This window comes from Micropterus salmoides, unplaced genomic scaffold, assembly GCF_014851395.1.
Source record: "Micropterus salmoides isolate LMB-PRFRI ecotype aquatic unplaced genomic scaffold, ASM1485139v1 Ms_hic_scaffold_17, whole genome shotgun sequence".
Lineage (NCBI taxonomy): Eukaryota > Metazoa > Chordata > Actinopteri > Centrarchiformes > Centrarchidae > Micropterus > Micropterus salmoides.
In genome coordinates, this window is record NW_024040817.1 from 24955858 (window position 1) to 24980866 (window position 25009).

General features: G+C 41.5%; 1 protein-coding gene across 7 annotated transcripts in view; it reads right to left on the reverse strand.

The window, feature by feature from the left end:
• Window positions 1-4213: 4213 nt before the first annotated feature.
• fam49al (family with sequence similarity 49 member A, like) overlaps window positions 4214-25009 on the reverse strand; it is a 33550-nt gene continuing 12754 nt past the window's right edge. Inside the window, exons 2-12 of one of the 7 annotated variants that reach the window (XM_038725439.1) lie at window positions 22513-22603; window positions 17050-17129; window positions 13894-14015; window positions 12489-12594; window positions 9458-9594; window positions 9263-9340; window positions 8878-8994; window positions 7984-8063; window positions 7485-7611; window positions 6305-6375; window positions 4214-6199 (exon numbers count right to left, since the gene is read on the reverse strand). In XM_038725439.1, the coding sequence (XP_038581367.1) occupies window positions 6136-6199; window positions 6305-6375; window positions 7485-7611; window positions 7984-8063; window positions 8878-8994; window positions 9263-9340; window positions 9458-9594; window positions 12489-12594; window positions 13894-14015; window positions 17050-17122 (975 nt within the window). In that variant the 5' untranslated portion in view covers window positions 17123-17129; window positions 22513-22603 and the 3' untranslated portion in view covers window positions 4214-6135. Of the gene's footprint in view, window positions 6200-6304; window positions 6376-7484; window positions 7612-7983; window positions 8064-8877; window positions 8995-9262; window positions 9341-9457; window positions 9595-12488; window positions 12595-13893; window positions 14016-17049; window positions 17130-18344; window positions 18425-21046; window positions 21404-21457; window positions 21495-22512; window positions 22604-25009 lie in introns of those variants that run through there. The other 6 variants (XM_038725442.1, XM_038725441.1, XM_038725443.1 and 3 more) reach the window with 6 other exon arrangements.

Sequence of the window (25009 nt, forward strand, 5' to 3'; positions counted from 1 at the left end):
TTGAGGTGGTGTGTCATCTGTTAGGTGTGTGAGAGGGAGACAAAGGGGGGGAAAAAGAGGCTGTTGTACAGTTGTGTGAGTGTGGGGTGACTCAAACCTCTGTGAAAGGCGGGAGGGGATGTCAATGGAGGGAAACTGCCGTTGAGTGTGTGTCACACACACAGTTTGGCTGATAAGGTGTCCCTTCTCTGGGGCAGTTAACGGTTAATAGCTGATCCGTTTGGGCTGAGCCCTGCTGCAGCGGCGCGGCTTTAAGAGGGAAAGTAACAATGCAAGAGGGGAATTTGCAAAACATTTCTGGGGAACTTTTGGATTATTTGAGATAGTGTCGACTGTTGGAAGATTAACTAAACAGAAAATGTCCCCACTCGTGATCCCATTTGCTCTGCAGGTGTTTTGCTCCCTGATCACAACTCACACTAAACAGATACATTCCTTTTTAATAACTTGTCTAAAGCCTTTTATATACATTCTATAGTCTCAACACTTGTCTGCTGCTGTTGTCAACCGTCTAAAGCCTACAATCACGTTATGTATTTGCATATTTTACTTGCTCATGTCATTACAGAATTTGTTGTAAAGTATAAGTATATCATTACTTTTTTGAAAGAGCCCAGTGTGTCCCAGACTATTGAAAAGGTGTGGGTAACATGCTGACCCTTAACAGAATTCCACTAGTTTGGTTTTTATTGAGTTTCCTGACAAGAATAGAGGTTGGGAGAAAACAGTTAGAACAATTTGCTTTTGGAACCAAAGTGAAAAACTACAGTACATAAAGTCACTAGGAATCACCTGCGTATCTCATTTAACTGTAATTTTGTACCTCATATTGTCTATTGGAAGCCGGTGAATAACTGGCTTTTGTCAGGAATAATTTAGTTTCCAAATTGAATGCATGCCATTAGGGAAGTAACATGAGACATTTGTTCCTTATTTATGGCATGACAGTTAGGGCACAAAGCCAAAGCCAGACCTGTGGATAGTGGTCTGAACCACACACACATACAAGTTACTCCCTCTTCCAAACCAAGAGATATCATATTTGCCTGCTATCTATTTTTATTTTACATCCAATTTGCTGTTAATTCAGGAGCGTCTGTGTCGGTCTGCTTACAGCTGCTTCTCTCTCTGGTTGCATTTTGCCCCGTAAGATGGTACAGTATCTGCCTGCTGCTCTCTTTTCCATATATAACTTCTGACGGGCTCTCCTGTAACCCCCTGCTCTACTTTACACCTTCCAGGACTCACACTGTACAGCACGGCAGACTGGACAGTGTGACTGAAGCTTATTCTAAAGCTATCTTTCAAAAACCGACTTCATAATAGTCCCCATGACTCAGTCACACCCCCAAAACTGACGTTCCAGTATCAGATGTGTTGAAGTGGTTAATTATGAAACAATACTGCTTATTTGGAACAACAGATCCATCATTACTCATTCATTTTGGTACCAAAAGGTCTTCTTTGCTGGGGTGGAGTAGACCTCTCATCTTTTGATCACAATAGAGCAGAGTATTTATCCATGTTTATCTTAAGTGGTTGCTTATGCAGTCTTTCAGAAATTGATCTTTTGCTGCCACCTTGTGGTAGGATAAGCAACACGACTGAAGTACATCATGAGATGAGAACACGCTGGGCAGCGGGAGGTTGTGAGACTAACTAAGATAAATACCATCATTGTGATAAAGACAGGTGCCACTAACAGCTCTGTCTGAAGCCTATTATATGATGATATTTCATGAGGTCCATATTTCAGGCAGGATGGAAACCTCAAATCCTGTTAAAAACTACACTTTGGTTTTTGAACGATCATCTCCTCCAACCGGACCTTTCTTGTGCATGTGACCCTTGAATCACAGGTTGCATGTCTATGAGCACTTTCAATCAAATCAAGTCCATTTGCCCTTGATTTTAACCTTCCTTGGATAACTACGGCTGAGAATCTTCACAGACAATCAAATGGTGCTTTCCTTATTTCCTCACTTCAGAGGTAAATGTAACTATTTACTATTTTACACCATGCCATGTTTTAAAAAAAACGGGAGAAATAAAATCAAAGATCAGAAAAGTTAGTAAAATACACATCATTTTGTTTAGTGGAACTTAGTTTTTGTTTGTTTATTTGGTTGCTACCTCATTAAACATATTATATCCATGTTGAGACCACTTGGGGATCTCTACCTTTAGATTGGGGAATGCTTTTTTGCACTGTAACACTCACTAAGACTAGGCTAACACTATAGCCCTCATTTAGAAAACTTCACAACCTAATGGTTTTCTGTCATTTTTACTCATAATAAATACATTAAGGACAGGTTCACCGTTTTCCTGGTCTGTCTTAAAATAATAATCAGGTGAACATATGAACAATGAAACAGGTTTAGAGACAGGTTTAGCTTTAATCATTCGTCCTGAACGAAAAAGTACCCGCTGCTGTCTTCTCCCCACTTCTTTTTAATTTAGCATGGATTTAACAACATTTTCAACATTGGCGTGTGCCTCCTGATGAGATCCTTTCCTAATGTGATTCTAATGGAAGTGCTGCGGGACAAAAATAATGTTGATTTTCTCTGCACAAATGTAAGTTATCTGAATGTTTTATGAGGTTTCATCAGTCTGAGTTAGTCAAATCAAGTGTACATCTACTATTTTTTTCTTTTCTAGAAACATGATGATTTTAACTTTTATTTATACAGCACCTTTCAAAACAAGTGCTTTACAAACAAGGTTACACAGTGCATTTACTTAGGGGAATAGAAGAAGGACTGGTAAAAAGCCAAAAACTGGTAGAAAACAATAAGATTCAGTAAGATACAATAAATAATATATGCTTTTACATAAACTTGTGTTTTTAGATGAGCTTTAAAAGAGGACACTGAAGTTGCTAAGCTGAGATCAGGTAGGGAGTTCCATAAATGCGGGGCCCGATCACCTTTTGTGACTAGGCGGTACTTAGTAACCAACAGGAGGGTCCCAGCTGCTGATCTCAGGTTACGTTGAGGCTCGGTTGGGGCCCACACTCTGCAGAGCTTTAGAAGTCAGCAATAACATCTTCAAAACTCAATTCTAAACCCTCCAGGCACCCAGTGGAGAGAGGAAAGTGATGGGAGTCACATGGTCTCGTCTTTTGGAGTTGATTAAAAGCCTAGCAGCTGTACAAGCTGCTTTTGAACAAGTTGGAGGCGAGTGATGGCTTTTTGACTAAGTCTGCATGCTACCACTTGGACAGATCATAAATAAACACAATATCCTGTATCATTGCTATGCAGATGGCACACAGATTTATGTCCCGTTAAAAAGCAGCAAATTTGAATCATCTTTTATCCCGTTTGTTAGTAAAAAGTGCCTGACGTCCCTGGAAATAATTCACTTTGGTCCCCCAAAGTCTGTCCCAGAGTCCAGGCTCTACACTAAAGGTGGCCAGGCTTTTACAGTCAGGACCTCTCTACTCAGCTCTGGAACTCCCTGCCCAAGGATCTGAGGCATGGTGAATCAGTGACATCTTTAAAACCACTCAAAAAAGCTTTTTATTGATTTTATCATTGCCGACATATCTTATTTGTTTGATTATTAGTATTGTATTGTAAAACTGCATAATGAAGTGTATTATTATAATTATTTTTATTATTATATTTCCCTTTATATTTTTCAAACAGTGTATCCTTGTTGCATTGGAGGGACAGTAACAAAAACAAGGAATACAAAAAAAAGTAACTTTGAAGATGTCCACTTGATGAAGTCAGACTTCTGAAGTCTAATAGTAGCTTCAGATAAACTTTTGAATATGTTTCTGCAGAAGATGAGGATTGTAGATCCACAACACTGGAAGTGCATTAGGGAGGAATCTCTTGGTGGCCAGTATGAACAAGAGAAATGTCAAATACAGTATGAAAAATCTGTTTCAGTATTCAAAGGGACACCTGATTATTGTTTGAAGTACTAAATTTAATTAAACATAGTTATATCATATTAAGATCATGGCCATTAGCAAGGCAGCGGAAACTAACTGCAGCAACTAGCAGCACTACTCCTGAGTGAAACAGCGTCAGTGAAACAAGGTGTTGCATATCACTGTGGGTGCTTATAGCTAATTTGATGGTAAACATAAATGAAATCTGTTCCAGTTCAGTACCACATATATCTGTATCAGTTACTGCAACAACTAATGTCATTGATGGAGCTCTGAAGCTCTACAGACACAGAACATCAGTGGTTGAATGTAATAAATGACAAGTTTATTGTTGCACAAAATGTACAAAATAACAAGCAAATGGACAGCCCCACCCCCACCCCCTCAGCATCCCTCCCCTCCCTCTGATTCATTCGCCATAATGAAGCTGAATTTCTGAAACCTATGACTACGGCAAGTCCGATGGTCCAAGCCAAACGCGTGGTAATTCTGAGAGACAACACATACCCAATTTCAGCGTCACTGAACAATTAAAAATGAATAAAAACACCTTATTTACACATTTCTGTCAGAACTTTTACAACATGCCATCTATATATTTATACGGAATATGCTTGTGCACATACCCCTGTATAGAAAATATATTATAAGATCAAATTAAATTAGACTAAGGGCTATAGACATCCAAAGTACAGCACTTCTTTTTAATCTCCTTTTGAATCTTTTTTATTTTCATTTTTATTTCCCACATATTTAATTACTTCGTACGACCTCGTACTAAAAGAAAGAACTCTAGTTGTATGCAGATGTCAGAGTTTGTTGTGTTTTCCCTCGAGGGCCCAAGCTGACCATGTTGATGCCGGTTGAGAAAAGCCTCACATATTTACACTGGAACACTCAGATCTCATGTGTGTAAATTTTGACCGCTGTCTGACCTGTTTGTGTCATTGTACGTTGTCTTGGCAGTTTCTCATCCCCGTATGGACTTGAAAATGATGATCAGTGATGTCTTACAAGAATAGACCACCCCCACCCCCTCCTCGAGCCTGGCTTAATGATGTAATAAAAGCAAATACCAATCAGCTTTGGCACTGGGTGAAGAAATAAGTGTGCTGTGGTTTCTTACAGGTCATGTAAAATCTGATTCGTCCCCTGTTTGTGCACCAATGTGAAATCACAGAATATTTGATAGCGGATCTGCTGTTTAACACGTTAGAGCAAAAAAAAGGGGGCGAGGGGGATATCATATTTTAAAATGATATCTAACAAGCTAGTACTGTGATATCTAAACCACATTAGCACCATGGAGAGAGAGAGAGAGAAAGAGTGTACAACATTGTTCAAGTAAAGCCAGACAACATCACGAGATGTTTTGTGCAGGAATACATACAGCGTAAGGGCACACACAACATGGATGAATTTTTTTTTGTGCCAGGGAAATAAAAACACATATCCGGTGGATGGGTGGATCGTTGGGGGGAACAGGCGTGAGGGTGATGGGCAACGAGGAAGAAATCTGGGCAAAAATGGAGGCATCCTAAAAAGACCTCCTCAAGTCCTTGCCGCCTCACCTTCAGCTGCACCGACACAGAAAAGAAACAAAACAGGTAGAAGCAAATCTCCGGAGTGTATCCATCACATTGCCTCATAAATCACCTGTAGGTGGAGATCAGTGCAGCTGAAGGAGGACAGCCACACCGCTATATCTGCAACCTCGAGAGCTTACAAACCCCTCTAGTTAAACTGAGTGTGTGAGGAGAGCACAAGGCGATCAGATTTCAGGGGACAGGAGATGGCGTTGTTTTCAAAGTGTGTGCAAAAATACTTGTCAGACTACTGCTGGAACATGAACCCTTTTTTTTTGTACATTTTCAGTTTGCTTCGTTCTGACCTTAAATTTTGCAATATAGCTTCTCTTTAATCCTACGTATTTTCATCTGCTGCTTGTGTTTCACTTGTTTTAATATATATCTATATTTTCTTTTCTGGCTTTTCTCTTTCCTTACTTTACAAAATGAGAGACAGAATGATGGACAGCTGACAATATATATAATTATTTTCCTCTTCTTGTTATCATCAGGTTTCACTTAACCTGGAGATGATTTTCTTTGTTCGTTGTAAACAAACAGGTTTATCAGCCACTGGCATTTGTTTCCTCTTCGCTTTTCTCCTCCTTCAAGTGCACTCCTTCTTTCCTCCCTCTCTCTCCACCGCTCTCCTCTTTCTCATTGCAGCAGGGCCCTGATTTGTTTGGAGGTGCTGTCATCATTTAGATGCCGTGTCGTGTACCTGAAGAGGAAGGCGACAAGAAGAGGAGAGATATGTCAAAATCTGTAATTTGTATGCATTGTGTCTCTCAATATCTCTTCAACTGTCACGCACGTTCATACACACCTCAGTGCGTTCAGAAGTCCCTCCACACTGTTGGACGGTTGCTCTTTCAGTACCTTGATGCAGCCCTTCATCTGTGTGGCACAAAGACAACACATGGCGTCAGAGAAAGGTCAGCAGCCTCAGATCCACCTCGTCTCCTGCTGCTGCCGCACACCGACTCAAATACACACATTTATAGAGGTAAGTGACCTCATCTACCTGTATAACGTTGACTATGTATCATACATGAGCAAACACGTATCTTTATAAGGTTAGACCGGTGATTCCTAGTCGTCTTGGCTTGTTACAGGTCATGAGATGTGAGCAGTGGTAATTTTTGCTCCTCAGATGGTTTGATTTAAAGTATTTTCACAGCTTGAATTTTTTTCACAAGAAAAAGCCCACTGGGTTAGACCTTTAGATTAATATGAAGGCTTATAGTGATAGCGTTGGTTTTAGGTTGATTCTCAGGATTGCCTTTTCATGCTGATTGTTAACAGGCTGTCTTTGAGTTTTGTTATCCCAGCAAACATTTGATAAAAAATTGGGGGTTCACTTTCTTCCCCATCAAATCTTAGACAAGCATCTGAAACAGCATTTACAGACAGAAAACAGTGGTCCAACATCATTTTGGTGAGTGAGCAGCTTCTACAGGCAGAACTAGGCAGCTTTTACTGCACGTTTTATTGACTGTAAAGTTGAATGATGCAGTCTCAGAAAGAAATCAGTTGAATCGTGTATATTTGTGTGGAACCTAGTCACAATGTCAGTTTATAACTAATTCAAGCTTTATTATAGCCCATAAAAAAAAACAATGTATTGATCCCTCAGGTATTACATCAACTTGGACGCACCTCCTGTGCATTAGAGTTGCATGACATGACTGGCCAATATCCAGTCTTTTAATGAAAATATAAACCTGATTTAAAACGGATAGCTTGGTCTACTACAAGGTTGTGTGTGTGTGTGTGTGTATTTGTGTGTACCCTGCCTCCCAAGGACTTGCAACCCTCCCTTTAAAATGTTTCCTTTATTTCATTACAAAAGCTACATCATCAGGTACAGAAGTTTACCTGAGTCAGTTTGGGCTGGAAATGCTGTACGGTTTTGAATTCGAATCCACTATACATTTTTAAAGGGAGTTTTTCACAGTGTGGCAGAAATCATATGTTTTAAACGCTGATCATTTGTGTTCACTCACATCGATTTTGGAGGTCTTGGCAAAAGCTCCGACAGGGTGAACGTGGTCATAGAGAATGATGACTCCCACCATCACCCTCATGCAGAACAGCATGGTGTCTGTGTTGGTGAACCGACAGCGGTACTCCCTGGGACGGAGACAGTTATGGAGGAAAGGAGTTTAACATACAAGAACATTTTTAAATACGACAAATGAGACACAGAGTCAAGGGGACCACACAATGACAGGATGATATTGCTGCGGATGATTGCCATGAAAAGTTGCTGATCACTTTTTAGTCACATAAAGATATCTAAAGATTTAAAAATTTAGCATGAAGGACTCTATGAATGATGTCATTTAGTCTCTTGAATTAGTGGCTCAAACATGAGAAGGCCTTTTTTGTGTTCACTTTGAATGGGCTTCTTAATTAAAATCTAGGCCTCTGACCTTTGGGGGAGAACGAAGGAGATGGATTGAGGAAGGGATGGTAGAGAGTGAAAGTGTGAAAAGTACTTACGGAGTCTCCAGCATGACACGGCACACACAGGCCATGGTGCTCAGACAGTCTGTGGTGTCCTCGATGGGCAAGGTCTTATTCTGAAGGGTGGGGGTTAAAAAAGACAAATCAGTACAGAAAAATCTGCAGAGTTTAGGAAAAGTATAAGGAGGGTAAAACAGCTTTGGTACTTCACTAGTGCATTCTGTGCTCTGTAGCTTTTTAAAAACAGACTCTGAACTCTCTGCTCATTTAGCGCAGGATGTCTTGACTCTGACTAAAGATAGACAAGAGTGTATCTGTAGAGTCATGTAGATATTTGTCAGTCCCTGATTAATGTTTGATTTAGTACCAGTGTGTCTTTGCCTTGTTTCAGAAATGGCCTGTATACATTGCTCACAATGCAACTCAACCACTAACAGTCTGGTCCTGAGATTCAACCCATAGTCTGAATTTATCCGATGCATTGTTATATATTAATCTACCCAATAATCTGAAATAGATAGAAGTAGCTCCACCAAAACTACAAGCTAAAACAATAAAAATCTTACTTACACATTAATGCATCAGTAATACTCCAAAAATATAATATATAATTATGTACCTAACAGGTACCAGTTCTCTGCACGGAGTACATTTAGCTGATAATACTAACTTTTACCTAATTACTTGTAATGGATTACTCTTCATTGTGGTATTGCTACTTTTACTTCTCCCCCACCGGCTTTAGGTCTCCAAGCTATCACCTGTGCAGGAAAACCACCTAGAACGCTCCCTTGATTTATTTTTAGGATCCCTTCTTAATCAATTCCTTGTGACTTTTGCTTGATGCTTGCTTTCAATGACTGAAGCTATGAGAATTAAATCTGGACTCCTGCTCAGTACTGAAAGTGACCACACTAAAATCCTCTCTACCTCTGAAACAAACTTGGTGGTGGCGTTGCTCAGAGTCTTCAGCATTGGTGTTGCTTCAGCGTAGAACAGGGACATCCGATTAGCCATCTCATTGTTAACCTCGTTCTCCGCTTCCAGCTGTGTGCCAATACAAAAGGGATATCATATCTTTAAAAAGCATTCATCATCGACTGCACCCAGTCCAATAATCATGTCATCTAGGGATGATGAAGCAAGTCCTGACACTAACTTGTGTAACTCAAAAACCAAATCAAATACTGCTTGTGTTGTTAGGAGGAAAGGAACACCTGCACTTCAGTCATTAATGATTAAAGAGAAAAGTGAAGCCATGCTGCTTAAGCTGAACATTTGATCATGCATGCAACGTAAACAGCCAAGGCCTCACCTGCTGGTTGTTCAGCCTGTTCCTGCTTATAGTCCTCCTGTAGTAGCTAAAGTCATTCTGAATGGCTGGGTTTGTCATCTGTGTGGTCAGAGAAGAGGTGATTTACGTTATCAAAAGGCAATTCGAGGAAGACATTGATTTTTCAGTACAGTAAAACATAGGCCTTATAAGGAGACAAAACATGATTCCCTTCACCTTTAGTTCATCAAAGCTGAGTGTAAAATGAAGGATCTCAGCAAACTGTTTGGCCAGGGCCTGCTCTCTCTCCAGGTGCTGCATGGGAGCGTACGGCGGGCTGGTCAGCGCCTCCAGCAGGCTGCGCAAGGCGTTCTCTGCAAACATATCTGGGCGTCAGAAATGTGTCTGCATGTCATACTGCTGCTGCTGCTGCTGCTGCTGTACAGGCTTTTATCGCCTCATGTTCAGACTGCAGTAATTCTCACTAATCTGCCCCGGATCTGACGTCTCTTTCATGTCACCATATTTAAATAACAAAATGCAGCAGCAGCAGGATTTAAACTAGATGATATCACTTTAATCCACTTCTGTCACATCCTCACTGGACATCACTGGATACCTGCTTTTAGAAATGGACCCGGCACTTTTCAAGTACCGTGGAGTCTGGCCTCAGGCAGTATAATAAACCTTTGGGATTTAACATTTAATGTGGCCAGACATCTACCAGTAGAGCCATCAGACTTTGGAACATGTCTGTTAAACTCTAAATGTGCTAGCAACATGGCTCTAGGATGCCAATGTTGGTCTGTCGATCGGTCGGTCTACCACTTCGGTTCAGACTGAAATACTTCACGGTTTACAGACATCCATATTCACTTCAGGATTACTCCTAAGACTTTGGTGATCCCTTAAAGAGTACTCCACAGATTTAGCATTGCACTCCTATAATTGTCAGATTCACGATGGAAAGTTAGTAAAACCAGAGCTGTTGTCTCTTTAAGTCCACACATTCTTCTTCCTCGTTAAAACCTGGCACCTATGCTACGCACGCATCTACTAATAGGCAAGTGCTAGTATGCTAATACCCTAAAGTAAGATGGTGAACATGGTTAACATTATACCTGCTTAACATGCTTGATTTGTCATTGTAAGCATGTTAGCAAGGTAACAGGGCATTTAGGTACGACTTCACAGAGCCACTGGCATGGCAGGAGGCTCTCAGTTTTCAAATGTTCAACTTACTGCAAAAAAAAAAAAAGCACAATGAAATGACTTGTCAAGATGGACATTTTCCCAGTGCAGAATTCACAGACTGGGGAAATGAGAACCGTTGGAATATAGGTGGTTTCATTCATCAACGTCTTTCACAATCGTTCTCCCTTTCTTTCCCTTTCTCTTTCTCTGTCTCACATTTAGTGCAATATGCAGCGCCACAGATCCACAAGCATTGCTGTAGAAGTCTTTTAGTGATACACTGGGCTGGGCCCAGAGAGTAATTTTGACATTTTCTAAGGTTCGGCAGTTCAGCAGCTCTCTTTTTGCCCTCCATGACCACAGGCATTAACAGTAAATTTCACTCCACAAGACAAACTAAATGAATATATACTGTAAGTGGTACTCCATAGAGATAACACTGCGGCTGATCATATAGCCTTGAGCGGCCTTGTGGACACCATATCAGTGACCATACAGATATCCATTCTGTCACGTATGCCAGTGAACCTAAGCCTTTTCATTACTTTGCTGCCTCTAACAAATCAGACACCAGAGCTGGACCTCAGAGGCTTTATGGGGTAGTAATGCAAAGTAAAGAAAACTCTCCAGAGGCCCCATCCCTTCCTCTGCATTAAAAATGCATAAGGGCCTTCTATAAATACAGCACTGAAGTGTTTCATCTAAAGGGCCTGGGCAGAAACCCACTCGGCCTCCTGCTGTTTGCACAGACCACATGGTCCCTATCCTGAGCACTGATTCCTGAGGGTCTATACTGACATATTGGATAGAGGCACTGCAGCTGTTTGTTTATATTACATGGGACCTCTCAACCTCTTATTGCTCCCTTTGATCAAATACATAACTCAACAAAAATGGTGCTAGGGGCAAAACAGGAGGGATCTTCTTGTTTGTTCTCTCTTTGTAAGATTCAGATTTGATCCCTTTTTCTCTTAAGGAGGGCAGTAAGGGGATGTCTGCAAGACACTGTATCTCATAAGTACATTATTGCTGATACATACATAATAATTACATCATTAATTATTAGATAGCCCTGTTTCTATGGTAAGCTGGGAACACAGTGTCCATGAGATTGAAATATTATTGGAAGGCAGAGCAGAGGCGGCAGCCAAACTCTATTCCTCTGCTCATACTTCTCTCTCTCTCCTCTCCCCCAGTCTCTCTCTGTGCTGGACGACCATGTACCACTGTTTCCGTAGCAACGGCTGCCTGGCTGCTAGGTCAGAATTCTGCAGAGATGGCTGAGAGGACATCATAGTGTGTGTGTGTGTGTGTGTGTGTGTGTGTGTGTGTGTGTGTGTGTGTGTGTGTGTGTGTGTAAGGAATGCTGCTGGACTGTAATTGCAAATGTGAAATCACGATGGTGGTACATGGTAACATGGAGTGGAGCTGTTCATCACCTCAAAATGAATCTGCATATTTAATGTGTTCAGTGTGCTGTGGTTCAAATATCTGTCCTTTTACTGTACTTGTCAAGGTCACAATGAATGGAACGTTAACTGTCTGTCACCTACGATACATGTCACATGTCTCACATCCTGTAACTGTGGCTGTCAGAAAGACAATGCAGCAGCCAGTGTTACCATGCACTAGTATTGTGTGAGACCAGTGTTGAACGTATCAGCAGTCCTGTATGCGTTTATGCACAACGAATGCTGAGACCAAAGAAAGATGTAATAGCTTTGTCAGAATGCAAGAAGCAAAGAGACATGAATGTGAGTGATGCTTCTCTTTCTGTGTGCACCATTCACCTCATCTTCTACTGCTGTTACATTTCGTGCAGTCTTCCCCCTGTCCTCTGACTCTATACCACCCATACCACACATTCACCTACAGAGGTGGAGAATTGCACCTCTTGGTTGGAGTAGTCAAGGCCTTGCTTCTTTGATAACTGACTGGCTGACTATAAAGCAAATACTCTTTCTAAATTTAGATTTAGGTTAGCTAGCCCCCTTTTGGACCTCCAACATGGCCGCCAGAGAGTGTTACATCACCTGAAATTACTCTGTAGGCTGTATGTAATAGCCATGCTCACCCAGTCTGAGGGAAAACTCGTAGAACCTCTTCAGTTTAGCCACCAGGGGGCAGACTGCGTTCCAGGCCTTCTCCTGAAGAGCTAGGTCACCTGGGTTCTGGATGGCCTGCAGGCGAGGAACACAGGCAGGAGCACAGATGTTACTTTCCAGAAATGATTAAACCTCCCCATCTCTTCCTTAAAGCAATGTTTCACTTTAATAAAACATTTTCACTTTCAACTTTGAAAGTACTTCCATACTATAGTGATTTCAGTTCAGCAAAGTGAAGTTTATGAAAAGACTATCAAATATAATTTACCAGCCAAACCTAATTTAGTTTTACTGACGTCATATAATATCCACCTAATGATATATCACTATATTATTTCGCTATTGTAATAAATAATTATATATACATAGTTAACCAAACTATCCAACAGGAATGTTCAACAAAGTAGGAACATAATTCTTTTTCTTATTATCAACAAAGCCCACAAATAGACTAAACTCATCAATACATTTGATCATCTGTAAATATTACCAACTTTCTACTGCTTCTGTGGTACTCTGCCCCAAGCCCATCTGTTCATATTGAAGATGTACATTTTAGAAAGTGGGTCGCACATCCATAGTTTTATTAAATTTTTTCCAAAAACAGCTCCTAAAACAGCTGGGCCCTGCAGTTTTAGCTAATGTTACTCAAACAGGAGTCAACAGTGCATTTGTCGGGGACTATTTTCAGCCATGGATTAATACACATTTGCTAGGGACTATTTACAGCAGCAGGATTCTTAAGTGTATATTGGATTTATTCAAGATAAACGTTCCCATGTTAATTAATTTTTCTTCCTGGTGGGATTAAGTAACATAAAAGATTCATGTCACATCCTACAGCAGCTAAGGTTCAACACTGACTTCGGAACTCCTCTGCTGATGCATACGTTAAAAGAAAAGGTTGGTGAAATGTAGTTTAGTGAAAGTGTCTATTAGGAAGGTTAGGAAACGATTCAGCACTATTTTATTAAAAAGTAGAGCAACACTTACAGCTGAGCTAATCAGCAGCAATCGTTCATGCTGCAGAGGGAACTGGTTTGCAGTAATGTGTCGCTGAGTAAAGCTGAACCTGAACACACTAAAGCTGGTGTACATCAAGACCAGCGCGCCAGCTTTCTAGCGGACAATATTTATGCCTCTACCATAACATTGCCACCAAAAACAACATATTGCATGAAATGTTTGTTTGAAAAAATACTTTCACACATTTCTGTCTCTGCCTACATTCAGTGCACACTGCATGGTACACTACATGTCAGAACTTCACCCAGGCAGGGCATGTGAATCACACATGAGTGTTATTTTCTCCACACTGTGATGTGGCTCGACTGTTTATTGACGTTCAGCACTTATTGACTGCGTCGTGCTCACTTCTCGTATCTCTTGGCCCGCGCCATTATAAGACTGCAGCTCGGCTAGGATCCCATGAGCCTCCTCCAGCACAGCGCTGACCTGGTTCCACACGGCTGTCTCTGCCTCTGTGGGCTGGGCATCTGGGAGGGGAGGAAGGACGGAAAGTAAAGAGGGACGGAGGAAAACAGGAAGAGAGGGAGAAAGAGAGCAGGAGTGGGAAGTGAAAGTGTGATGTAAGGTACGGGTGGTGATGAAAATATTGAGGGGTTGCAGCAGAAAAGGGGGAAGGAGAGATGGACCGGAGGGAGGCAAGTGAAGAAAATGGGAGGGCAAAGGAGAGAGGATTTAAGGAGAGAAAGAGGTTAGTGATGAAGGAAGAGCTGGAAAAATTATATCCTAAAAGGCCAGATATAATTCTGAGATAAGTAATTACTCGCTACATGACTGCAATAAAAGCAAAGTGTCCCGAAAAGAGAAAATGACAGCATTTCATCGTGTTAGTTGACATTGCAGCCATATACATCTAAGGTCAAAATCTGGCCACCAAATAAATGATCCAATTTACCCACAGAAGTATACCAAGAGAGCTGCAAGCCATGCTCTGTCTCACAGTGAGGTCTGATTACAGTCTGTGGTCACCCAATAAGGACCAGAAAATGACAAGTCAGTTTCATTTCAGGGAACTATTTGAATGAGGATGGTTAAATGGTTAAATGGTTAAACATTTTGATGGTTTTCAAGTGCCATAAAATTTACTGGATTGCACCACTTGGACAATGTGTCTGACTCCTGTCTCAACTGCTCATTCAGCTGAAATTTATACTGGCCTGAATAGGTGTAAATGTCCCATCAGAAAGATGTAATGGTCTTATCCATCTTTTTCTCACTTTCTATTTCCTCCTCCATGTCTGTGAATGGGTAGACACATTTTTTTTTTGCCCTTGAGGTTTAATTGTGAGGAATGTTAAAACAAACAAGCAGCAGGGAGGACTACCTCTGGGCATGCTCACTCTTTCTCTTTCTCTGTTTCACACATACACACTGAGCAGCACATATACTGTAAACTCGGTGTTTTTGCCGCAGGGCACCTCCCAGTCACAGTTCTGCTTTGTTTGCCCATGTGGCGTGCTGCATGCATACAGGAGGGATTAAGTGTTCGAGGGACACAATTTAGGATGTGTCCCCTTGAATCATCATTGTGTTTAGTTTCCTTTACTTGGAGCGATCTGTCTCGTTGTGTGACTCAGGTATAAAGTGAGAGTGGGAGTGTTCAAGTATTTTTTGCATCCTGAGGCATCGCCTCCCTGGAGAGAAACAGAATCGTGGAATATGTGCTACGTGCACACTGGCTGCCGTATTAGGCACAGCAAGCGTCGCTATTTCAGTGATGATCTAACTAATGTGCTTCTGCATTACTGTGGTAAACAACAACATATTTTGAGGTACACTAATAATCAAATGAGCATAGCATATGCTCATAGCATTAAAGGAATAGTTCACTTTCATTGCGGAGTTAGATGAGAAGATCAATACCAGTCTCAATATTTGTATGCTAAATTATGAACCTGGATCCAGGAGACAGTTAGCTTAGCATAACGACTGGAAGCAGGGGGGAAACAGCTAGCCTGTCCCTGTGCAAATGTTTTTTCTTCACTTAAGCACACTTCCCAAAGTATTACTTTAAGCAAATACGGGTTGATTTAATTTAGCATGTGAGGATGAACTTCCAAGCATCATGTTTTTCATGTGTGTGAGTTTAAATGCGATTTTTTGTAATTGTTTCAGATTTGCTCCTGATCCCACAAAAGGCTTTAACATGGTAGGGCAATTAGCATTCAGCCATAAATCGCTTCATGAGAGCTCAGTAAAGAGTTTAAACCAAACTTTGAGCTGTGTGACAGAGGTGACTGTGTCTCTGGGTTGAGAAGGAGAGCTCACAGATGGCACTGGGGTGGGGGGACATGTCTGAAGCTGCCATGCCTGAGTCTGACTCATTCCACTTGCTTTTGAAGTAAAGTGAATCATAGGCATAATAAATTAAGGGTAAATTCAGTCTATTTGACAGCTGACGTCTCCTGCCAGCAGTGAGCTCTCCCTCTCCAACTGTAACATACCTGACTGTATGTTAAAGGAGGAGGAGGAGGAAGCCAGCTGTTAAAGGGGGAAAGTAGTTGAGGAGGGGCAGGATATGTTGGGATACACCGCAAAACATCTCCATCTTAACAGTTAATTTAGTCTCATAATCATAACCAGTCTTAAAATCTTCAGTAGGAAATGTTTGATGAAAGAGTATGTGTTTTTGAAAGAAGGAAGAAAAATGAAAATCACTTAAATTTCAAGGGAACATTTTGAACATTTTGGTTTGTGTTTTTAGCTATGGATGCTAGCAGCATGCCGTTGTGTTTAGTGCTAATTGTCAAATGTTAAATATGCTAACAAGATGGCAAAATGAGATTTTAAAACTGAGCACTAAAATGACTAACTAGTAAATAACTTTTAAGATGGACATTTTCACACTGCAAAGCTTAGAATTCACTGACAGGGAAAACAAGAAAAGGGGGAATAGAGGTGGTTTTAATTGCCAACCTCTTTCAAAATCTTTCTCTTTTTCTTTCAGATTTTCTTTATCCCTCTCACTCTCTTACACACAAATTGTTTTGCGCACACACACACACACACACACATACATACACAGATAGGTCAGACATGCAATAGATCACATAATAGGGGATGAGGAGATGAGTAGGTGGAAGGATGATGATAGACTTTTTGTTAGCCATCATCATCCCCGAGGAAGAGAAACCCACACAGGACTGGCATTCACTGTTGATTTCTCCTCGGTTTTTGTAGCTTAGGAGCTGAGATCAAAGCATTGTTGTTGTCATTTTGCTACACCATGCCATTGTTCATCTGTCTGTGTCTAATAAGATGTGGCGCGTGTGAATAAGACCCCTTTAGAAAGAAGCCAAATTACTTTCAAATGCCAGTCCCTCGAGCACAACTCAAAAGATAAAGAAGAGGGTGAGGAGGAGAGGAGCTGAGGAGGGAGAAAGGAGTAAATAAGGACGTAAAGATGACACAATGGTCAGCTAAGATCGATGGAATGAGGAAAACAAAGCAAAGGCAACAAAGAGAAAGGGATAACTCAAAAAAAGAAGAAGCGGATGGTCTCACGTTCAAAGTCAAGGAAAACTATTGGGCCATGCTCAAGTTCGGCGCAAGCCAGCACTTTCAGGAGGTTTCCCATGAGCCCCCTGGAACAGAGAGAGGGGAGAAGTCTGTGGGTGATGAGGGGATGGGTGTCGGGGTTGTGCGTGCGTGTGTGTATGTGTGTGTGAGTTGTATGTGTGTGTGGTGCGTGAGAGGTGACGTTGTCGGGGTGGGGGACCACATGAGAGGCGGTTGTTGGAATGGCGTGGTGGAAGTATGTCCTGGGTGAAGCAGGCGACATAGACATGGAGCTTCTTTAATCCCACTCCTATGGTATCATTTATAGCTAAAAAAATGATGGCAAACCTGAGGTTTAAAGGTCAAATGTTACAGAGACTGTGTGTAAATGGGACATGGCAGAGAGAAAATCAGAAATCAAATTTTTCTTTGCAGAATTAAATGTAAAAACATAAATATAAGAATTTGTTCCTCATTTTCTGGCAAAGATCTTGTTTCAGTAGGAACTGAGCAAAATCTTATGAGAGAAAATTTTAATTGACATTGAATAAAAATGTGAATGCACCATCTGATTAGAATAACCCCACTTGTGGGCAGATGTTAACCCTGTAATGAGAGCTCTGTGTCAGAAGTGTGACTAAAAGCTGGAGCAGCAAAAGAGCCATGGGTTTCCGTGACATAAAAGTGGAGAATATTGTAATCAAATGGAGTGGCATTATATACATATACTATGTATAGTTTTATTGCAGGTTTTACTTATGGTCTTTTTTGGTTTAAATTTATTTCATTTTCCAATTTGAGTCATTTTCCGTGGTTTTCTTGAATAATGTAGATTTGTAAATACTTTGCATAAAAGTACAGCCTTACATGTAGTAAGGAGCCATATTCTGCATAAAAGTCAGAATATAAATAAAAACCTGTTTCCTTTCCTCTGGGAAATGTATTTGAGAACCGTAGTGTTGTTTAGCAAGAGGTAACAGCATAGATATACTCTTCTCTGAAAATGTAACTGGTTTGGATTCACACTGATGCTTGTTTCCTCCTCTGTATATTATACCTTCATTGGAGAGAACAGATTTTAGCATCAGAAAGGTACTGAGAGTGGGACTAGAGAGCGTCTGATAATGACAAATCACACCCACAACAACACTCCATCACACCATCAACAACTCAGCTGCTCACATCCAAATACACCTGCCCTGACCCCACCCAGCGACCTCCCACTGAACACCTCTGCTGCACACATGTGCTCTCACATCTCAAGCACACAGACACGTGCACACACCCCGGCGCTCACTTACTTTCAAAGTCCAGGAAAAAATGTGGACAGTTCTCTAAATCCTTGCCAAGGACCTTAATGAGGTTCCCCATGGCTGGCGACCTGGACAGGAGGAAACAACAAAATGCATACAGTATGCAGAACCTGGCAGCCGCCATGAAAATGCACAACATGCACATGGAGAACACAGCAGGTTGTGACTGTTTTATTATTTTTTTTACCCATCTGCACTTTTCTAATTCCCCTGTCTTCCACCCAGCCTCCTCCATCCTTCTGTCTAAGCAATATGTCCAGAGCGAAGTCAGACATAAGAGTCATAAATGACACTGATCACAGTTTGCATCCCATACACAGCGTATGCTGTATTCAATTAGAGGGGGGCCTAAATCCAGTAGCGAATCATTTAGCTCACTCATTGGGAGTCAGGAGAGCTGAGCAGTGCTTGTAATCCATTTACATTACTATAGTAACCTAATAAAAGCCTGCTGTGTATGGGCTACTTTCTCCTAATGCTCTTCATGTACAGCAGTCTATAGATACTTTATGACAAGCTCTTTATACTTCATACCCAAAGGCCAGATGCCAGCACTTTATGAAACCAATGATGCAAGCTTTATCAGATCATACTAGAGGTCAGATGGGCAGGATATTCAGCTCTACATGCTTGTGTGTTCACATATTGCACCAGACAAAACAACATTTGTCATGTTTTAGAATTTAGGAGCATGACAGTGGTCCCTGGTTTCAAGCTCTTCAACACTGGTCAGGCCAGGCAGTGTAAACTGATGCCATGGAGCCAAATCTTGTTAAAAATAGGGCTGGGCCATGCCACAAAACTTGATTTTGATCTGATACCAAGTAATACCAAGTCCAGAGTAGTCAATAAATCTAAAACAGCTTATGGTCTATCATGTACATAGGGGAGAGCCACGTGTCATAATTTATGAGGTGAATGCATCATTAATAGGCTACTTCTGAACACGTTTACTCTTCTCTAATTACTTAATCACAAAGATGTTTCATAAAACAGGACAGTTATTAATGGTAAATTATTGTGATATTGTCACAAAAAGATTGTGCGTGAATTCTCTGAACTAACCAAATGATCAATTCACATATGCAAACAGCAAGTGGAGTATTCCTGCCCAGAGTATCTAACATGAGATAGATTGATTTTTTCGTATTGATCCTAGTGATGCTAGTATCTATATTCAAAACAGAACAAAAGTAGTTTAGTGTCCGTAGTATTGATATTTAAGGAATCAGACCACCCACCCCTAGTTCAAACCCACAGAATATTATTTTCAGGCAGTGGAGACTTTTATGTTTTTACAGACACCAAACATGTCAGGCTAAATTTGGGCATTGAAATTGGAAATTATGCACGTGCAGAATATTTCCATTTGATAGAGCAGTTCAGCCATAAATTTTTTTAATCTGATTTAATGTCCAGGTTTTGAATATTTCACTCACATCATACAGCTTCAATACAAAGCTTGAATGAGCTGATACAGAGAATATATAGGTGATATTGTCAGACAGTGTGGAATAAAATCATTTTAACAAACTTAAGACTACTTATAGAGGAAATTTAAGGAAACTGGATGTTACGAGATCAGAGAAGCAGAGGACTGAGGCCACATGTGGACCCAAGTGTATGTCGCATGAAAAACACACAATAAACAGAAATGACTCTCAGCTGGGCGAGTGTGAAAGTCTCTTCTCGACCATTGAGCGACTTCGGTAGCAGACGGTAAGCAGCTGCCAAGTTTCATTTCCCCTGCCGTACCCTCTGTGATTCTGTGCTATGTTAGCACACAGCAGAGGCCTATGAGTTCCCCCCCCTGCAAGACTGATTTATGGCCAGCATTAGCATGTTTATGCGATGCCACCGTACTGCAAATAAAAGTCCGGCCTTTTCGCTGTTACTCAGCAAGAACGGGTGTTGCAATGCAGCACTGAGGTACAGATAGAGAGGGGATGGAGTTACACACTGTCCAGTCGCTGAGACAGCTTGCTGGCATTCTCCAAAGTAGCGATTTCTCTTTCAGATGAGTACAGTGTTCACTGCATCATATGTTTCCTCTATCCACAAAATCTACTGGGAGGAAGAGAAAGAGAGCTATGTGCTGCGTCACAGCTGAAACCTGCAAGCATCAGTCCAAAAACCTGTAAAACGCACCCTGTCTCCTCCTGACTTTTAGACCACCTGCTCCAAGACACACGCTCAACCGACGCTATGAATAAATGAATAACAGAGTCATATCTTCCACCTGACAAGGTGATTGCAAAGGGGAAGTCAAGCTGAGATTCAGATCGCAGCCTCATAGAAAGCAATGAAAGCTTTCTGACGTGAATAGCTGAGAGTGTCTGTGTGCGCGCGCGTGTGTATGTGTTAGAGGTAGCCACACACACAAACGTTCACACACATTCAGCGAGTCTGGAGCAGCATGTGGTCCACCCTGAGAGCAGCGCTCGGCTGCTGGTTGCCAGGATACTGTTGGCCTGGTAATATCGTCTGCTCCTCTCAGCAGAAGATGTGGAGAAAAAAAAAAAAGAAGCATCCAGCTTGCTCACACACTGGGTCAGTTGCTTACAACAGTGATCTGATGCATCAATCTTTACTACTTCAACATCATCCAGTCTTTAAATTAGAACTCATGAAGGCCTAAGCCTTAAAAAAGCAGGAAATCAAGAAACTAACCAACACTTCTCTCTCCTTACCCTTTTATCTTATGCGTGATTTGCCTCTTCCTTTATCTTTAGCCCTCAGTTTCTTCTCCCTGTCTTCCTCCTGTCTTTGTGAAATCGCTGCTGTGAGTAAATCCCAGGTTAGCGCGGCTCAGCGATGTTTGCCACTCTGCCTTTGTTAGCAAGTGATGTAAACTTCTGCTCTCGCTTTTTCTCCCTCTGTCTCTCTCCGTGTATCTCTGTCCACTTCGCACTTCTCTTTTTCAGCCATCTATTTAAAGGCTTGTGGGTTTTTTTCTATTTGGGTCTGTGCGCTAGATGCTGCTCTTTGTTTTCTTTTCTTTTTTTTCAAGCTGCTTGTAGAGCAGGGTGCTCTGCTGGGTGAGGTTGTCAGCAACAAAGAGCGCAAGATCGGTTCAAGTTATTTACATTTCTGTCTTTTACCTCTGGCTGTGTTGTCCTGATGTCTGTCTATGTCTTTTCAATCCATACGCAGAGAAAACTCCGTCTCTCTTTTCGTTTCTGACGTCAGAATGGGTTCCTCAAAAATATCCCCTTCCAGCTCTCCTCTCTGCCTCACTTCTCTATTTCACCACTCAACAGCACTCTCCCGGCTCCCCTGGCCTTGTCTTGTCACAGCCCATCTCTGTCATGGTGCCATTCACTCACTGGTGGCCCTTAGGTGCAAACAAATCTAAGTGGCAGAATGGGAATGGCGATCGGGCTGCGCCAATGCACGTTCCCTTTTAAACTGGTGCATAATGTACATTACATAAAAGCCATGGGATGTATCAGAGCCGTATTATTTGAACATTAAGACATGGCATTCTGTGAATTAGGAAGTGTTTGGTGGTCACTAGTTGCAGTTTCTCTTACACGCAACACACACAACGTTTGCAGTCAGCCAGCGTGAAAGTGGAGCAAAGTGCTTCTCTTATGCAACTGCACAGCACACAGCTCTCATCTGTAGTCCAGCAAGACAAACCAAACCGAGGGGCTCCTCGAGTCTTAATAAAGACACGGCTCGGCTCCCACATGGTGGCTGAAAAGCAAACCTGGTCCAGACTGGAAGCCAGGCAGCAGAGCAGGTCTTCCCAGCTTCCTTTCAGCTCTTACTGAAAGATTCCTCCTGTTACAGCCCAGGAGCCTCACCAGTTTGGATTTACTGAGCACAGAAACAGCAGTGCTCCTCTTTGCCAAGTCTAACCTCTATTAATTCATCAAGAATACCACCCGAACTCCCTTTCTCCATCCTCTAACCACAATGATCTCTCTTTCTGTCACACACTGGATGGTGGGTATTCAGTGGCCTGTGAATCAAACCCATTCAGCAGATGTACGCAGCCACCATTCTCTCCCAGCTCTCATCCGTCCTCTCTACGCATCACTTATTCCTAAATTGTCCAGCCCATATGGCGTTTCTTTGCCGTGTCCTTATTTTTCAGCGTTTGTTCTCTTTTTTTCTCCTCCGCTTTTTTCCACTCATTTTTCATTCCTACCTTCGCTTGTGTTTATCCCTCTGGAACACTTCACTGCATCAACCAGGGCTTGTCAGCTCCACACAGTGGTTACAGCATCAGCACCCACCACCTGGCAAAGAGACAGACAGATAGACAGAGAGAAAGAGGAATTAACATAAAAATCAACATCACGCACAGTACAGTGTCGAGAAAAGCAGGAATGTAAAAGTCTTGATTTGGCTTTTAAGAAGCACGGAATCAAAAAGGGCAAATAAACATAAGAGCAATTATGTAATCAGGCCAATGTACTAGTTTGCCTTCACAAGCCTTTTAGGTGAGGGTATGGTTTTAGCTTTAAAGCGATACACCAGATAACCCACTCTAAAACTATTATTATTCTATATGTATTCATATTGTAAGGAGAGATTGTGCGCACACTTGGGGACAGCAGAAAGAAGCTGTGCATCACAACACTAACATATGCACATGTTAGCATACATTGCATACATACATTGCTGCGGCCGCAAATTACACCTTGAGAGAAGGAAGACTGAACAAAACAGCAGTTTGGTGTTTTTGGTGGACAGAAAACAGAAATATTGAGCTGAAAAAGTTTAGCAGCGCTGAGAAGGACTATTGTTAAATAAATGATTACAGTTGCTTTAAGTGTCCCATGGTGGTCATGGTGGAGTGATACCATTTCAGCTATAAAGTCTCTAAACAGCAGTTATAAGCACTAATGATTCATGGTTAGAAACAAAAGATGTAGTATCTTAATCTAATCCAGAATTATCAGTATTAGACTACCCTTCCTAAAGCTCAATCAGTCTAATCTGAGAACATAGAAGGTGCTTCTTTCTTTCCTATTTTTACATTTTGATAAGCTTGTAAAGCTTATCTGAGTCATTGTGCGTCTCTCACAACTCCAGTGCTGTCTTATCCGCAGACTGGTGTAACTATTAACACTGCTGCCGCTGCCCTTGCATCATCGAATCTCATCGAGAGAGTGCCGACAGGAGAGAGGCGGGGGCCTTTGAGGAATAGTTGCCAGGGAAACACAGCCTCTTATTCTCATGGCAACACACAGTCGGGTACTGTTATCAATCAGTTGGATTGGATTGATTGGATGGATGGACAGACTATACTCTCCTTAATCTGCAGTGTGTGGGGCACCAGAGCATCGACTTACCTCCTTGTGGGGGTTGTAAACTACACTGTCCACTCCTAGAATTACATGTCCTCTACCTTACCTAGGGACCTTTATTTTGACTGTATGTTCCCTTCTAGTAAATCGCCTAATGCTTATTGATTCCTCCTCTAAGTGAAATGGCAAAGGTCAAATATTGCACAGGAGTCTGAGGTCAAGAGAGGTGACAACTTGAACTAAATTTTGGTTAATTCTTGTGGACAGAGTTAGGGTAAGCCACCTTTATATAGTGAGATTCAGAGTCTTTCTCCCTGTTGACCTTTTAAGCTGACATGGTACCGAATTGGTTGATTAAAAGCTCCGTGTCATAACTGTTAATGGATGTATCAGATTAAAGTGAGAGCAGACAAATAATTTGACTCCATCTTCAGGACCGTGTTTTGATGGATTACTATTTTCAATTCTGCAAATTAGTTGTGTGCTTTAGTTTGCTGTTTAAGCACCATGCCACCTGTTTGCTTTCCCAGCACTGCGTAATCTGATCCCTACACAAAAATCAATTTCCGTCTCCGTACTAGCCATCCAGCATGAGGGTTGGAGATGCAACTGCATTCACTTTGATCAGATTTCGTTAATCAGTCACACTTATTGTGATTCTGCTCAGTTTTGATTTTATATTAGAATACAGTCCAATCAACACAGGATGCCTAGTCTTTTTGGTACATGTGCTGGTTTAATGATTCATTTAGTAACACAAATTCAGTTTGTTCATACAGTGAATACATTCATATATTGGCTAATGAAAAGTATTACCAACATAAAGTTTCTTAGGGGTTAAGACCAGAGGACCATGTACGTTCCTGGTTTGAATTCGGCCCAGGACCTTTGTTGCATCGCTCTAAATCTGCTGAGGAAGTCCACAATATGTGGTTGAAAGCTTCAAAAACAACAGAAGTATTTAAAGTCAAAACATATCAACCAGGTTCCAGGAAAAATCTGATAGTAGCGCTGCCACTTGCTGAGCCCCATCATGAATCAGTGTCATTCTAATCAAATATCAGACCAATCTGCAGTCTCCAGAAAGCAGACACTGAAAGAGAGGTCTAGGCAATTGGAGGGAAAGACTTTATAAACAGTTGCTTTTTCAGTGACTTCAGAGCCGATAAGTATGTCAGACAGGGTTGGCGAGCAAGTAGGAAGGTCCGAGTGATCACAAAGTCATTATATGCAGACATCTGTCCGTTTCTGTGGCACTCAGCTCAAGTTAGTTCTGCTTACTGAACAGGTCCTTCGTTAAAAACACCACTGGTGATTATTCCTATTCTCGCTCCCTCTCTATCTCTTTCACTCTTTCTCAAGCTTTCGCCCGCTAACTCGACACACCCCTCT